The sequence below is a fragment of the Myotis myotis genome, unplaced genomic scaffold (assembly GCF_014108235.1).
Source record: "Myotis myotis isolate mMyoMyo1 unplaced genomic scaffold, mMyoMyo1.p scaffold_m19_p_41, whole genome shotgun sequence".
Classification (NCBI taxonomy): Eukaryota; Metazoa; Chordata; class Mammalia; order Chiroptera; family Vespertilionidae; genus Myotis; species Myotis myotis.
This window is the reverse complement of record NW_023416348.1, coordinates 111,920-128,325: the sequence shown is the minus strand read 5'-3', so window position 1 is coordinate 128,325 and position 16,406 is coordinate 111,920. Positions and strand designations below refer to the sequence as shown.

The window sequence follows — 16,406 nt, the reverse complement described above, 5'->3', positions numbered from 1 at the left end:
GACACGTACAGAAGGGAGGACACGCGAGGACACAGGAAGAAGACGGCCACCTTCAAGCCGAGGGGAGAGGCCTCTGGAGACGCCAGCCTGCGCACACCTGGGGCCCACCCTCCCGCCTCCAGAGCGGGGAGAAATAACTGTCTGTGTTGGAGGGCCTTTGGACACCAGCCCAGCCTGTCTGTTCTCCCAGCACCCCCTTTGTCCCCGCCCTGGTGGGACAGGCCTGGACCTGTCCTCCCTGGATTTTCCCTAAGTTTTTTCCGGGCGGCTCGCGGCGGAATCCCCCGCAGCAGGGTGGGGCCGGCTTCTTCTGGGAAGTCTCAGTGACCCTCCCCACAAAGCTCTTCAGCCTGAGCCTGGGAGGAGCGGGCCTGCCCCACGAACGGCTCCCAGGTGGACCCCTCCCTGCCCAGGGAGCCGCCTCCTCAGCCCTGGAGCCTGCCCTTCCAGCTCCTGCACCCTCTGTGCTGGCGCGTGGCTCACAGGGCGCCCAGTGCTGTCACCGTGCCCCCCACCCTGCCAGCCGGGCCCACGGTTCTGCTCTCCTGGCTCTCAGGCAGGGCCCCTGGGGTGAGCCTGGCGGGCAGGCCTGGTGCTGGCACCTCTGTCCTGGAGGGAGCAGTGGGCTGCGGTCCCCCGCTGGCCCGGGGCTGACCGCAGGCGGAGCTGGCAGGGAGAGCTGTCCCCAGCGGCGTCCACTGCTCCAGAGCCCGCCTCCTGGGCCTTGAACCTCAGCCTGAGCCCTGGGCTTGCTGGACTCAAAGGTTGGAGAGATTGCGCTGGGAAGGAAGGGCTGGAATGTTTCTGAAAGTGAAAGTATGGGGGGGAGGGGGGCTGGGGGGAGGGTAGGGGGCAAGGCAGTGGCGGGTGGCTGGCCTCAGCTGGGAAGTCCCAGCTGTTGGTCACTGGCTCTGGCTGCCTGGCTGCCAGAGGCCTCACTGCAGCCGGCTCTGAGGGCCCGCTCGGAGGCCTCTCCTGGTGGTTTGTCCTGTCGGGGCCCAGTGCCTCCGTCCTCAGCAGGTATGTCCCCTGCAGGTGGAGCAGGAGGGTCACAGGGATGCCGTGGCCGGTGGGCGGGGACTCAGGGACTGAGTACCATTCCGGGCCTCCCAGTGGCCTTCCAGGCCTCCGCTCTGCCCGGAGCCCAACCCGGCGCGCCAGCTAAGTCACAGTGGACACACACAGGCAGACAGGCAGGGACATAAAGACACGCATGCAGGCGCAGACAGACACACGGACTCGGGGAGAGCACTCGCAGACGGCCGGAGGCACATACGTTCTAGATCAGAGGCGCACACGAGGAGACGCATGTAGGCCCACACAGAAGTGTGGGCACACCCACGGGCTTACGCTCCTGCCTGAGATTGCTTATCTGTTTTCCTTGGGCACCTGCCCAGTGGGTTGGGCCCAGCCCCTGTCCTGAGGGGGTCCTGGTTAGAGGGCAGGTGCCCCAGACCCTGTCATTGTCCCTTAGTCACGGGAGAAGGTATGCCAGGGCCAGACCAGCTCAGAGCGGGAGGTGCTGACCACGCTCTGCGGTTCAGCTGCTCCAGGAAGGCTTCTTGGAGGAGGAGTCACTTGTGCTGAGCCTTGAAGGAGCTGGCAGCTGGGGAAAGTGGGGGTGAGGTCACTATTGGCAGAGGGCGCAGCCTGTGCAAAGGTGGGGGAGAGGTGAGTGCTTCTGAGCTCAGAGGTGGTGAGTGGGGAGGAAGCCAGAGGGGCTTGAGCGCCAGCCAAGGAGAGTCTGCTTCTCTGAGCGATAGCAGCCCCGAGGGTCTCATGTGTTTGTGGCTATCGAGGGGAGCCCACAGGTTTTTCTGGGGTACAGGAAAGCTATTTTCTAAGCAGACGATCATATCTCCTATGAATAATGATGGTTTTATCAGGTCTTTCCAATATTTCTACCTCTTCTTTTTCTTGCCTTATAGCAGTGGTTCTCAACCTGTGGGTCGCGACCCCTTTGGCGGTCAAACGACCCTTTCACAGGGGTCGCCTAAGACCATCCTGCATATCAGATATTTACATTACGATTCACAACAGTAGCAACATGACAGTTATGAAGTAGCAACGAAAATAATTTTATGGTTGGGTCACCACATGAGGAACTGTATTTAAAGGGCCAGAAGGTTGAGAACCACTGCCTTATAGCATTAGCAGACACATGGGGGGTAGTATGGTGAGAACACACCTGTCTTATTTTTAGGAGACTCTTAGCTTAGCTTACAAGGAAGGGTTTCAAGGGAGGTTTGTGTTTCGGCAGGATCCCCCCGCCCCCCATTCTCTCCACCAGTTGCTCTGAGGAGAAAGGATCCAAGTAGGACCTGTGACCAGGTGATGGGGGATGGCCAGGTGGGAGGTGACAGGGGGAGACAGTCGCCCTGGGGTACGGCCCAGGGTGCAAGCAGGCACCTGCTTCACGTGGCTGGTGTGGAGCTTTCAAGGGTGGGGTGATGGCTCAGCCCAGGGGAGGTGGGAGGTTGGGGGTGGGATGGGCGCTGACGGAAGATGAGGAGGGTGGGAGGGCAGGCCTAGGAACAGGGGTGGATGCTGAGGCTGGGGGTAGGGAAGGGAGGAAGCCCAGGCCTGGCTTCTTGGTCACAGTTGGGTGGCACCTGATGGGAGCTCCCAATGACCATGGCTCCTGGGTGGCATAGCCACGCCCCCCCGCCCCCCAGCTCTGCAGCTGTGCTGGCCTGACCTGGGGAGTTTGGGACCAGGGCTCAGGCTGGGCCTGGGTTTCCTGGGCCTTGAAGCTGGGCCTCTGGACACGGAGGGCAATGGGGCAGGGAGCCAGAGAGATGCCCTAGGGATGCGCGGAGGCCAGTGCGGGGCAGGGCCAAGGTGGGGTCCGCAGAGTCCAGCCCAGCAGGCCCCACTGTGGAGCCCAGGCAGGCCAGGCAGGGGCGACCTGACACTGCGGGTGCACTCCTCCTCCAGGCTGGCTCCGGGGTTACGGGGAGGCGGCTGGTGCTCAGAGGCTCTCAGGCCAGCAGGAGGGGACAGTCCCAAGTGCCCCTGAGCCGACAGGTGGTGCAGCACAGTCCAACGGTTCCACAGCCAGAGCTGTGGGTGCAGGTGAGGGCGCTGCAGGTGAGGCTGAAGGTCTCCCCGATGCTGGGCTTCAGATGCCAGGCTGCGGGCTGGGGCGTGGCCGAGCGATGGGAGCCTCTGTGGGGCTTAGAGTAGGGGAGTGACCGGCTGCCTTGTGCCTCAGGGAGGTCAAGAATGGCTGGGGAAGCTGCAGGAGCAGGGCCACAGGGCTGGGGGACTGGCTGAGCCTGATGGGCCTGTGCTGCAGCTCTGATTTGAGCAGGCTGGGCCCCAAGTAACCTCCCATGAGACCACCCCCAGCTGCCCCATTGTCCGAGGAAGAGGGGCGTTTATCCAAGGCGTCCCTTGAGACAAGCTTTAACCGTGCAGGTATTCGGACATTTAAAGTAGTTGCCAGCAAAAGACTCCTTTGAGCTGGCAGGACCGGGAATAGGCATTTTCACCTGACCTTATATTAGTACTAGAGGCCCAGTGCATGAAATTCGTGCATGGGGCGGGGGGGGTGGGGTATCCCTCAGCCTGGCCTGCAACCTCTCCAATTCGGGACCCCTCGGGGGATGTCTCACTACCAGTTTAGGCCCCTTCCTGCAGGGATGGGGCCTAAACCCACAGTCAGACATCCCTCTCGCAATCCGGGACCATTGGCTCCTAACCACTCACCTGCCTGCCTGCCTGATCACCCCTAACCACCTCTGCAGGCTTGATCACCACCTAACCACTCCCCTGCTGGCCTGATGGCCCCAACTGCCCTTCCCTGCAGGCCTGATCACCCCTAACCACCTCTTCCTTGGCTTTGTCCAGAAGGAAGTCGGACGTCCGTCCGGAAAATGGCCGGTTGACCTAGTCTAATTAGCATATTACCCTTTTATTAGTATAGATCTGTGGTTGGCAAACCGCAGCTCGAGAACCACATGCAGCTCTTTGGCCCCTTGAGTGTGGCTCTTCCACAAAATACCACGTGCGGGTGCGCAGGTACAGTGCAATTGAAACTTCGTGGCCCATGCGCAGAAGTCAGGGGCCAAAGAGCCGCATGTGGCTCACGAGCCACGGTTTGCCGAGCCGCAGTTTGCCGACCACCGGTATAGATCATTATGGCTGCCGGAGGAATTATGCCACACAAATAGTTACAGTTGCAATTCACACGCAATTTATTCTTTTAACATTGCAGTGGGCACAAAGCTTATCAGCACACAGCACACTGTGACTCACAAAACTCCTGGCGCTGTGGGTACAGGCTTAGCGGGACCCCAAAACATGGCTTTCCTCTGGGGGCTGACTGGCAAGTCAGGTCAGGAGTTTCAGGTTTCAGGGGGCGTTGCGTGGAGCACGGAGATCGGAGATCGGAGATCCAAGGCCCCGAGGAATGGGGAGGGAACTGCACCCAAAACTGAAGGCGATCGATCGGCGAAGGTAAACTTCCAGCCGTCAAAGTCACCAGTGCAGTGCAGGGATCAAAGCAATCGCGACTACAAAGCTCTTTTGTCAAGCGATGATCAAGGGGGGTCTCTTCAGGGATTCATTTTTACAGCCTGTTCGTACCCACAGCAGTCCAGGTGTTTATCTTATAGCTACGTCAGGGTTACAAGTGTTAATCAGCAATTACACAGGCGAACCTATGTCTATTATAGTAAGTCACTCTAAGTCAGTAATCGAAGTTCAATTCCTTATCTAAGGGATACACATGTTCAGGATAGTGGCGTATGTGTCCTTAATATTACACTTCGAACTTCAGGAAAGTTAACTCAAACATTTAAAAACCTTCTTTCACATTTTTAGACCTTTTTAAACATTTCTATATATTACTACAACACCCCATCCCCCCCCCCCACCCAGTCTGCCTCTAGGCTCCGGGGAGACCTTCAAGTCTGACCCCCTCCTGCATCTGGGAGCTGCCCGCACCTTGGGCCCCTCTGCCAGCTGGCACGGTCCTCATCGCCACGCCTGCCCCTGCTGGGTGCTGAGGGGCGCCAGGGAGTGGGGAGAGCAGGGGACCCGGCTCCTGTGGCGATGCTCCCTGCCTTGTGTGGGTGGGTCTGAGTCAAGGCAGGGTCGCTGAGCTCTGGCACCAGGGAGGACGGTGACCTGTGGCCGGGGCGGGGCCAACAAGGCGCCATCAATCACCTGGCTGGCCCTCCCTCAGCAGGGCCTCCTGCCAGCTGCCCGCAGCCTCTGCGAAAGGAAGGTAGGTCTCTGCTGGCCCGTGGATGGGGGTGGGTGAGGGCCTGGGGAGAGGCTGTTCCTGCCTGATGTCCAAGGACCGGGTGCTGGCCCTCAGCTGGCCTCTGTGGGGGGTGGGAGCTGGGAATGAGCTGGGGCTCAGCCTCTTGGTCAGTGACTTCAGGAGGTCCTGTCCTTCCTTTGCCCCAGTTTCTCTGAGGCTAAACCCTCCACACACCCCTGCTGGGACCTCCCGTCCAGCTGTCCAGCCGGCAGAAAAGGCTCTCTCCTCTCCCACCCAGAGCTTCACCTAAAGCCCGAAAGCCAAGCACAGCCATGCTGGCTGAAAGGGAATGTGCCAGAGCCTGGGGGGCCTGGGTGTGCAGGGCCAGCCTCTGATCTGTACCCTTAGAGCCTAGGGCCCCTCTCCTCACCTGCTACGGGGGCAGATGTAATGGGTGAGAAACTGCCTTGGGCACCCCCAGCTCCTAGTTAAATATAGACCAGGGCCCCTCCCACCACCTCCCCAGGCTGGCTGCAAGTCCCCGATAAGCTGCCTCCTCCAATGCCCACAAGCTGACCCCTCCTCCCTCTGATTCTGACTCCCCCTGGGAATGGGGGCTCCCAAGAGAGTCTGAGTGCCTCGTGAGCAGAAGCAGTTAGGCCTGACAGGCCGAATGGGGGTGAGCTGAGGCCTGGGGGGCGGCGAACGCTGTGGTGGTGGCTGGCATTTTAGGCCTGAGGACCTGAGGTCTAGGAGGTCCTGGATGTGGTTGCTGGGTGCAGCCCAGGGGACTGTGGCTCGGGCTGGGCCCCAGGAACTGCCTGCCCGTTTCCCCTCTCCACCTCTGCTGGAGGGTCTGGCCTGTATGAGCGGTGAGGATGGGCACCTGGGGGAGACCCGTGGAAGGAGTGTCAGGGGGGCTGCCTGGAGGAAGTGGCTGTCTACCTCTCTGCGCTGGCTGCAGCCTGGCACAGACAGCATTGGCCTGAGAGCTGCCGGGTGACACGCCATTGTGACAGCCCAGGACTCTTCTCCTGGGGAAGCTTCCCTGACCACTCGACTGGGCCCCTGCCAGGTGCCACCGGGCGCTCACGTGCTTCTGTCCCGCTCCCCATGGCTGGGCACCCTCAGGCCCCCTGTGCTTCCGCTTCGTCCCCAGCTCTCCTGCTGCTGCCATGCAGACCGCACCTCGGACGGTGGCCGCTGGGCTGGAGCTGCACAGCCCCAAGGAGCCTGGGGAGCCACCGACCCCAGTGCCGGGCACTCGGCGGGCAAGCAGCGGGGAAGGGCCCAGCGCCCAGCGTGAGGCCTTGATGCCAGGCCTGGGCGCCTTCCAGCGGGCCTTCTCCCGGGTGAGCCAGCGGGCCACGGGCCGGGCCTCGGAGGAGGACCCAGGCCTGCTCCGCCGCAGCTCCCGCTTCCTGTTCCGGTCCCTGCGACGCTCCAAGGACCACAGGCCGGCCGTGGACCAGGACCAGGCCACTGCTGGGCCAGGGGCAGGCCACGGCCCCGAGGAGCTCTCCAGGGCCATTGACGGCGTCAGCCAGCAGGCATCCCCCAGGGAGGAGCCGGAGGAGTTGGAATCTGAGGCAGGTGAGGGCGGCACCAACAGCACAAAGCCGGGGGGGGGGGGGGGGGGGAAACTGAGGCCAGAGGGCAGACAGCGGAGCCCAGGGCCGGCCAGGCTCTCCCCAGCCCCCCAACCCCTGCCCCCGCACAGTTGCATTTTAAATTCCTCTGGCATTTCCTGTGGGCACAGGAGAGGGAGGCTCAGAGAGATGAAGTGACTCTCATGCCTCACAGCTGGGACGGGAGAAATGGCACTGGAATCCAGACTTGCGGCTCCAGAGCCCTGGCCTCTTCCAGCCTCCCTGGCTCCTGGCCGAACTAGTGATGGACAAGGCGCTGCCCTCTTAGGCCACGGGTCACAGAGCCTGCAGGGAGCCATGGCAGCCTGGAGGGGCGGCTGGGGTGGCCCAGGAGAGGACACACAGGTGCTGTGCCCTGAAGGGGGGCACAGGGGGAAGTAGAGGCTCCCAGAGCAGGGGGCTGGCCCCGAGCAGGAGCAGCACAAAGTGCTCCAGCTGGACATGGGGCAGCAGCCTGAGCATTGCAGTCTGACCCCTGGACCTGCAGGAGGGGCTGCACTTGAGAACCAGGTAGGGCTCAGCAGAGCTGGGTTGGCGGGAGCGGAGGGGGGGCGGGGGGCAGGGGCTGATCCACATGCTGTCTGCAGCCAGGCTTGTGCCTGGGGTTCTGTCTCTTCAAACGTGATTCAGGGGGTTCCGGCAGTTGGGGATGTTGCTCCTGGAGTGGCCTTCAGCCGAGCTCTGGGGCCAGGCAGCGCCGCTCCGGGGTCAGACTGGGGGGCTACAGGCTCGCGGGGTCCCCTCACTGCCCCTCTCCTGCCTCCTGGCGAAAAGGCAAGTCCGTGGCGGATCTCATCACCGAGTGGCAGCTGCTGGCGGCCTTCGAACAGCTGCAGCGCCTGGAGACGCGGCTGGTGGCCGAGAAAGCGTCGCACACCTTCGAGCGGGACCCCACGGGCTTCGCGCGGCGGGCCATGGACGTGTGCCTGCACTACGACGGGCTGGCCGCGGAGATCCGCGCCATCGTGCGCGAAACGCTGGGCCCCGACGGCGTGGCCGCGGACGCGCTGGCCGAGTTGGCCCGCGTCGTGCGCGACGAAGAGGAGGCGCACCCGGGACCCCCCGCCGACGGCGACTTCCTGCGCACGCCGCGCCGCTGGCGCCAGCTCTGGGAGGACGAGGTGCGGCGGAGCGCGCAGGAGCGCGTGCAGCGGGCGGGCGCCGGGGAGGCCGCGGGCCTGGCGCGCCTGCTGGCCGAGCTGGGCGGCCTGGTTCGCCGCGACCTGCAGAAAGTGCGGCTGGAGGTGCAGCCCGCGTACGCGGCCGCCGGCTTCCCCGCCTGGGAGACCTACCTGCGCGCCTACCACGGCGCTGTGGCCCAGCGCCTCCAGGAGCTCGCGCGGGACGCGCGCGGCTGCGAGCAGCTCTACATCCTGCTGGACTGGGCCGCCAACGTCTATGGCAGGTGAGGGTCCCGGGCGGCACAGAGGGGCGGGCCCCTTCCCCCTCCCTTTTCTTCCTGGGCGAGGGCTGGTGAGAGTCCCGCAGGCCTCTGGCATCCTTTCCTGCGGTTCTAGGCCATGGTGTGCTCACAAGGGGACACCCAGGCGCCGGCTCCCGAAACTGGGGAGCGTCAGGGGGACTCCTACCTGGGCAGGGAACCCCGCTAGAGGGCCTCTGCTGGTCCCCAGGGCGCCTCTACTAGTAAGTGACTTAGAGAAGGGCACCCTCCAGGCGGCACACAACCGCGGACTCACGCTGCTCGGCGTGGGTGGGCTGTTAGCCGCACGCTCTCCTTTGGATGCCCCGAAGGAGCAGGCACAGGCCGACCACCCCCGGCTCTGCAGTGTGATGGGCCGGTCGCCTCTGCGCTGAGCGCCCGCAGCCCACAGCGGGAGAGCGCGTGGGAGGAGGGTCCTGGGCGCGGTACGGGTTCTCGGAGAGACACTGGCCCCTCTCTGGGCTTCCCTGGGGTGGGCTGGATAGCGACAGGTGCTTGAGCTGCGTGGCACTGGGGCGCTTAGAGCTCCGTTGGGGGTGTACTCCGACCATGAGGGTAGAGGTCACTTCCGAGGCAGCCTGGCCAAGGTCCATGTGGAAGCCGTACCTATGCATTCTGTGCGCACATAGCTGATTGGGCCGGTGCCAGGAAGCCCGGCGGGGAGAAGCTTGGGGGTGAGGTGGGGTTGGAGGACGGGATGGAATGTGTGATTGGAGACTCAGGTTTGGGGCCCTGCGGTGATGGTGGTGATAGTGTTACTCTTTGAGCCCGGCCAGAGGGGCGTGGGGTGGGGGGCAGCCGCTGCCTCATCACCCCCTCCTGCCTTCCAGTCCTAATTTCCTGGGCGCCCCGGACCTGACTCTGTCCACGGAGCCGCTGCCCCCGCTCCTGGCCCCAGAAGTGTGGGCCCAACTGGAGAGCGATTACACCAGCTTCCTAGAGGTGAGGAGGGGCGTGGCCAGACGGCGGGGCGGGGCTAGACTGTAGGGGCGGGGCTAGACAGCAGGGGGCGGGGCTAGACAGCAGGGGGCGGGGCTAGACAGCAGGGGGCGGGGCTAGACAGCAGGGGGCGGGCGTACGCTCAGCGCTCCAGCAGCCCAGGATAGCAATCCAAAGCTCCCCGCGGCCTGAGCCCTGGCGAGGTGGCCCTTGTCCCCAAGGACGCGCGGTGCGGCTCCTGAAGTAGGGGACACCCGATCTCCTTCCGGCAGGGTCTCACCGCGCCCTCCCCCCGCTCTTCCTCCCACCCCCCCAGACCAAGATCGCCAGCTGCTTCGAGAGCATCCTGCAGTTGGAGCAGAGCCGCTGGGCAGCCGCCGTGGACCCAGAGGTGCTGCAAGGCCGGTACCACTCGTCGCTGTCCATCGACATCCACATGGTGCGGCCCGGGAGGGGCTGAGGAGGGGACCTGTGTTTGGGAGTAGGGACACCCAAAGCTATAAAATCCAGTACCCCCTCCCCCACTCAGACGGGAGCTTGAAGGCCCACGTGGGGCGGGATGGGGTCCCCTGGTCGCATGGCCAGGCAGGGAACGCCAGGCCACAGCTCCCAGTTGGCCGTGGTGTGGGGCGTTGGGAGGGTTGGCCTCCACGTTGAGGCGGCTGGAAGCTGGAGCCCAGATGTGAGACAGCAGGGCGGGCTGGAGCCACTAGCGGGGGCCTGGGGGTCCAGGGCTCAGAGGCCGGCTCAGAGCGTGGCCTCGCTCCTAGCTGGTGGCAGAGCACGTGAAGGCGGCGGGGGCCATCTCCGCGGAGCTGGAGGCCACCACCTTGCGGATCTGTGCGCGGGCGCTTGGCCTCTTCCTGCCCAGGTGCGGGCCATCCTCGGCCAGGGCGGGTGGGGGTAGTGGTCAAGCCGGTGTGGATGGTGTCTCCCCGGGGGAGAGCCCATCCTGTTTGCTCAGAGTGGGAGGTCCGGACACGTGGGAGGGAGGGGCCTCATCCCAAGGCCCCGAAGCTTGGATGGGACTCGAGGGGAGGGTGGTTCTGAAGGGAGGGAGGACCCGGGTCTTAGCGCGGCCAGGAAGGCTCCCCAAGGCCTCTGCGTACCCCGCCCACAGGTTTGAAAACACTTTTCTGGAGTCTGAGGCGGTGAGCGAGCCGCACCTGGGCGCCAACATCAACGCCTGCGAGGAGCTCAGGTAGGTCTCCCGCTCCTCCTCGGCGCGGTGCCCAGCACGGTCAGCAGGGGGCGCGCGAGCTCTGGAAATCGGGGCACTGAAGGCGCACGCAAAGGAGACAAATTTGCAAAAAGGGGAATTCCCGGGAGGCCGCCTGGGCACCCCGGAGCCGAGTTCCGGGAAGAGATGCAGAGAGTTCCAAGGCTGAGCCAAGGCTGAGAAGTTCCAGCCGCTGGTCTCTGTCTGTTGCCAATTCGGTCCACATCCTGCCAATGTGGGCTCCATTTCTTTCCTCCCTGCATCCCAGCAGCCTTCGTTCTCTTTAGAACACGCCCTTTTCTGGGAAGCGGGGCTGTTCTGGGAGTGGGGCCTGGGCCCCTCTGCCCAGAAGCCAGAGGCCCCCCCTCTGGGCTGGCAGTGCTGCCCCATTCTGTGCCCTCAACCCTTTGCCAAGGCTCAGTGTGCTCCCTTGTGGAGGCACCAGCGGCTGCAGGGCAGCCAGCAACGGTGGACGCAGACGCTGAGCCGCCCCGGGTTCAGATCCCAGCTCGGCCACTTGCCGGCTGTGCGTCTTGAGATGAGTCACTTCCGCTTTCTGCGCCTCCTTTCCTGACCTCCCCCGTGGAGGTCAGACCACTGCTCCCTGGGACTCAGTGCCCTCGAGGGCCCGTGCATAGTGGCTTCAGGAACCCTTGTGATGTGCCAGGGCTTTACCCACCTGGTGCCTTTCATCCCGAGGGTGGCGTCCCCATGTACAGATGGAAAGGAGAGGCTTAGGAAAGAAATGCCACTTGTCTATCGTCTGCAGCCAGTACGTGCTGCAGCCGGACTCAGAACCAGGCCTGTCTGAATCCAAACCAAGACCACAATGAGACCACTCTTGTCTCTAATCTGGGTCCGGCTTGTCCGGGCGGCCCCAGGGAACATTCTCTGCACCTTGGTGGGCAGGTAGCCTCTGGTCCAGCCCCTGATGGCATGTTAGCCCGCCCTTCTGTGTCCCTGTACTGGGGCCTGGACATAGCCTGGCCCTCAATTGCCTCCACACTGAAATGGGCATTGGCACCTGCAGGGAGGCGGTCAGAGGCTCCAAGAAGGGCCCCTGGGTCAGGCTGGGCTGGGCTGCACTCTCCCGGAGGGATGGCGGGTTGGCCTAGAGCTGCCGCAGGGGAGCTCTGCGTGCAATGGGCCACGCCCGTGCCCCTGACCTGCGCTTCCATGACTGGCTCCTGGGGCTTTGGTGCTGTCCCCTCACTTGGCTCTGCTCCCAGCGTTACTACCTTGTGTGTCCTAGGCCCTTTGCAGTCTAAGGGAGTGAAGTTGCATGGCACCTAGCCCGCATGACTGCACGCCGGGCCTTGTCCCGCACCCTTGCTACTTTGTAACCTGTCCTGGCCCCTCCCCAGGACCAACCTACTGGCCAGGTTCCCAGTAGCCTTCACGGAGCTGGAGCAGCCCCTCGTGGCTGCCACCTGCACCTTCCAGAAGCGGCTGCTCCAGGGTTTGCAGCACAGTGTGCAGGTGAGTGACACGGGCCCTCTCTGCCTACTTTCCACACCCAGTGAGTGCCCCCTGGGCCCTGGGGCCCAGGTCACAGCATTCATTACTCCAGGGGCAGTTTCAGGGGTGGTGTGGGGCAAGTGACCCAGACAAGGTCCCAGCTGGGCAGGGATGGTCAGTCGCTACTTCCTGGAGACTGTAGGTCAAGAAACCAGGCCTGCCTGGCGGGCATGGCTCAGTGGTTGAGCATCAACTTAAGAACCAGGTCAAAGTTCGATTCCGGGTCAGGGCACATGCCCAGGTTGCAGGCTTGATCCCCAGTGTGGGTCCTGGAGCAGGCAGCTGATCAATGATTCTCTTTCATTGATGTTTCTCTCTTTCTCCCTTTTCCTTCTTCTCTGAAATCAATAATATACATATATTATACATATGTATATATATTTTAAAAGAGCCCTAGCCGATTTGGCTCAGTGCTGGCCTGCAGTCTGAAGGGTCCTGGGTTCGATTGTGGTCAGGGGCACCTGCCCGGGTTGCAGGCTCCATCCCCAGTAGAGGGTGTGCAGGAGGCAGCAGATCAATGATTCTCTCATTATTGATGTTTCTATCTCTCTCCCTTCTTCTCTGAAATCAATAAACAAATATATTTTAAAAAACTTTATCACTTAAAAAAATAAAAATAAAAGCAAATAAAAAAGAAACCAGGCCCCTTACCCAGCAAGACCTGGCTGCAGGCTCCAACCCAAACTCGAGCCCCTGGGAAAGCCCCGTGCATCACTGGTAGGGAGGCCCGGGGCACCCTGCGCTGGGAGAAGGGGGTCAGAGAGACCCCCAGGGTTTCTTCCTGTTGACAGACTGGCCTCGCCCTGCCTAGCTGTCAGGAGCCCTGCATGGCTCCAGGGGAGGCCCAGTGGCTGGGCGGGCACAGTTGGAAGAGCCCCCCTTGTCCTCGCCCAGCCGCTCTTCAGGCTCCTGTGCACCAAGGCCTGGCTGACGCAGGACACACTGCAGCCCCTCATGGACAAGGTGGTGGCCTTCGCCGGCCACCTGGAGCGCGTGGCGCCACCTCGCGCGCAGGTATTTGGGAGGAGCGTGGCCCTGGTGGGTTCCTGCCCAAAGCCAGGCCCGGGACCCTGACCTTGACCCTGACCCTGACCCGCCCTGCCCAGGAGACCCTGCAGGAGGCGCACCGCTATGTGGTCCGTGAGTACCTGGCCCAGGCGCTGAGGCCTCGCGAGCGGTTCCGGGGCGCCGAGCGCCTGACCGGCTCCCAGAAGATGGGCCTGGACGCCCAGGCCATCGGGGCCACCTTCCGGGGCCTGGTGAGCGGCTCCCCTCCGCGGGGTTCTGGGGCCGGCAGCTGGGCTGCTTCGAGAGGGGCGGGGCCGGAGCGGCGCTCCGCATATATTTACATATATTTACATACATTTTGTGGGGCTCCAAGAGTGAGGGCCGACACTGCATCTGACCGCAAGGGGCTGTGGGAGGCCTTTCCTCCACCCCGACCTCCAGCCTTTGGAGCAGAGGGCCTCCTCCCGACACAGCCACCCCTCACCCGGCTGCTGGTCTGACTCCAGGCCGGACTTCCGGCTGGGCCTCAGTTTACCTTCTGAGCAGAGGCGTGAAGACCCTGAGCTGTACCCTGTAAGGTGCAGGTCTACCTGGTGGAGCCCCGAGGAAGGGTCGCGGTGGGGGCTGCGGGAAGGCCGCCGGTGCACTACGCAGGGGCTGCAGGCAGGGCCGAAGGGGGTCCCGGGGAGGTGGCCAGCCCACAGGCTCAGGCGCGGTTCCCTGCCTCCGCAGGGCTCGGAGGCCACGTGGCTGGACCAGGCGATCCCGGGCGTGGCTGACATCCTGGGTGAGACCTACAAAGACGATATCCAGCGGCACCTGGAGGCGCTCATCGGGGGCTACCCCGACATCAGGTTTGTACCCCTGCTGCCCTGGCTCCCACAGGCTGCGGGCCGGGGCGGGTCCCATCCCTGAGGCCGTGGGTGGGCAGGTGAGGAGCCTGAGGGTGATGCGAGCTCATGCGAGGGGGGGCCTGGAAAAGGGGGTTCCCCTGCCTCATAATCTATTCTCTGTGGTTTTCACTCCATCCTGTGGTGGGATGGGGGACCCCTGGAATCTGAGCGGTCTGGTCCCTCCTCGGTGTCTGATGGTGGAGATATGTCCCCCCCCCCCCACGGGGAACTTTTGGGGAACAAAGCCCTCTCTGGAAGCCCTGCCAGGAGGAAAGAGGCTTTGTTTGGGGGGAAGGGCGGAGGGGTGAGTCATCAGCCCGTGGGAATCCCGGCTCATGGCCTTGGGGATGGGATGGTGGAGGTGCAGGAGCACCTTCCGCAGCCCCCAGAGCCCCGCCCGCACTGTCCCTCTGACAGACTCAGAGGGGCCCCCCTCAGCGCTCTGGGGCTCCCCTCCTGGCCCCGTGGGGTTCCCCTACCCTCAGTGGCCCTGCCTGCCCAGGCTCCTGGAGGCGGGTGCCCTGGCCAGGAAGAGTTGACTAAGGAGGCCTCCTCCACCTCCCTCCTCCACTGGCCTTTCCCCTTGCTGCCTGGCTGGGCTCCCCTTTCCCAGGCCCATGATGCCCCCGGCCCGCCGCCCTGTGCACACGCATCCTCCTCCCCCCCCCCCCCCCCCACACGCAGCGTTTCCTGAGCCTCTGCGAGGCGTTTCCCCAGCTGGCGGCCCCTTCTCTCCACCAGACGGACCCTCCAGGCCAGCGCTCCTCCGCCCGTCTCTCTCAGACCAGCCCCAGCAGCCGTTCCCCTCACCCGGGGCCTGGGGTGTCCCTGGACGGGCTGGGTCTGCAATGAGGGTCGTGTCTCTGCAGGCATGAGCACGTGCTGGCCATCCTGGCGCTGCGCCGCCTGGGCCGCCGGCGGAACCACCGCCTCCTGCAGCGCGCCCAGGACCTGCTGAGCGCAGGCCGCGCCCACACCGCGGGGGGCCGCGTGCTCTTTGAGGAGATCCAGGTGCCGGCCTCGGTGGACTTGCTCATCACCTGTATCTAGTGCTCCCGCGGGCGGAGCAGAGCTGACCTCAGGGGGCGCTGGGGGAGGTGAGGCTCAGCCACTGTCCCCCTGGCCTGAGCCCCACTCCAGGAGTCCAGGGAGGCACTCCCAGCCCTGCCCCATGTCAGCCCAGAGCCATGAAGCTTCCATCCTCAGCCACGCGTGGCCGCTGGGCCAGAGGGACAGCAATGGCGGAGGCATTTCAGGCATCTGCTGGGAAGTGTGGGGCAGGGGTCCAGACCGGTGTCGGCACCACCCGGTCTGAGCGTGAGACACAGAGTTTTAAAAAATAAACGTGAATTGCAGCGGTGCTCTCCTCGGAAAGGCAGGCCAAGACAGCTGGGAGCAGGAGGCCTGGGGCCCCATGTGCCAGGGAAGGTCCTGTGGCCCCATTTAGTGGATGCGGAGACAGAGGCAGGCCCAGAGCTGGGGAGGCCCACGCCTGTGGCTGCCGAGCAAAACAAGCTCCCGCCCTGGAATTCGGGGTTCGCTGCCTGAGGTTCCAGGAGCCCCGCTCAGCGGGGGGCCTGGGAGACAAGGAACCGCCAAGGTTTGTTGTGTGGCATCAGGGATTGGGTTAGACATGAGGGACTTCAGGCTGAGGGGCTCCTGCCAGGCAAGGGAAACCCTCGGGTGTGGGGGCTGACCCCATAGGCCTGGGCTCGGAGGGGGGCTGAAAGGAGATCCCTCCATTGGGCACCGGGCTCCAGCCTTCAGGCGAGGCTGCTGGGAAGTTCATTTGCATTGGCAACCTCAGCTTGCCGGGAACCTGGGCGTGAGGTGAGGGAGTTGACCGGAGTCATGGAAACGGGCAGAGGCCTCCCCGCTCCCCCCTGCACAGAAGGCCCCACTGCCTCTCGGCCTGGCCCCGACCATGGCAGCGCGAGGGAGCAGGTGGCTACAGGGGCCAGGACTTCCCGGCCAGGCCTCAGTCTATCCCTCTGGAGCCAGGCCCCTTGGAGCCCGAGGAAGCTGTCTCCCAAGCACAGGGTGAGGGTCCTGAAAGGCTGCAGGGCCGGCACGCAGGGGCAGGGGCCGTGCGTCTCCAGACCCTCCGGGCCCACCTCCCTGCACTGCGACCGGCACTGAGCAGAGCCCAGGCAGGGCTGTCCTGCTCCCTCCCCGGGGCTGAGCACAGCCAGGGCTGAGTCCTGGTGGGCCCCAGGGGTGGGAGCAGGCACGCATGGGTGCTCAGGGGCTAGAGGTGGCGGAGGGGGGGATGCCCAGACCTCCCTGGTGGGAATCAGGTGGGGTGGGGTGGGTGGGGGTGGAATGAGGAAGAGGAGAGGTTGGAGTTCTCAGGTTCCATGTTGGGGGTGTGGCAGGGAATGTTTGAGAACTGCCACTGACCAGCAGTCCTGCGGGGGGAGGGGGGGGGGAGGCAGCCAGCAGAGCGTGAGCTGGCCCTGCCTCGCACCAGGTGGCTGGGATGCTCAGCCACGGGGAGGGGGCCACAGAGGGTGCGAGCCCAGGCTGG

At 64.0% G+C, this 16,406-nt stretch overlaps 1 protein-coding gene across 4 annotated transcripts; it reads left to right on the top strand.

Annotated features, from left to right (window-relative positions):
* Positions 1-872: 872 nt before the first annotated feature.
* EXOC3L4 (exocyst complex component 3 like 4) lies at positions 873-15,234 on the top strand. Of its 4 annotated transcripts, none has more exons than XM_036306441.1 (12): positions 873-1,020; positions 6,372-6,805; positions 7,636-8,266; positions 9,133-9,244; positions 9,558-9,680; positions 10,012-10,112; positions 10,362-10,442; positions 11,825-11,939; positions 12,873-12,992; positions 13,085-13,237; positions 13,719-13,840; positions 14,749-15,234. In XM_036306441.1, the coding sequence occupies exons 2-12, from the start codon at positions 6,388-6,390 to the stop codon at positions 14,927-14,929; spliced, it is 2,157 nt and encodes a 718-aa protein (XP_036162334.1). In that variant the 5' UTR covers positions 873-1,020; positions 6,372-6,387; the 3' UTR covers positions 14,930-15,234. The 4 variants fall into 4 exon arrangements, with proteins under 4 accessions (XP_036162334.1, XP_036162333.1, XP_036162332.1 ...); XM_036306440.1 differs by lacking the exon at positions 873-1,020 and adding an exon at positions 5,097-5,233; XM_036306439.1 differs by lacking the exon at positions 873-1,020 and adding an exon at positions 5,584-5,891.
* The last annotated feature ends 1,172 nt before the right edge of the window (positions 15,235-16,406 follow it).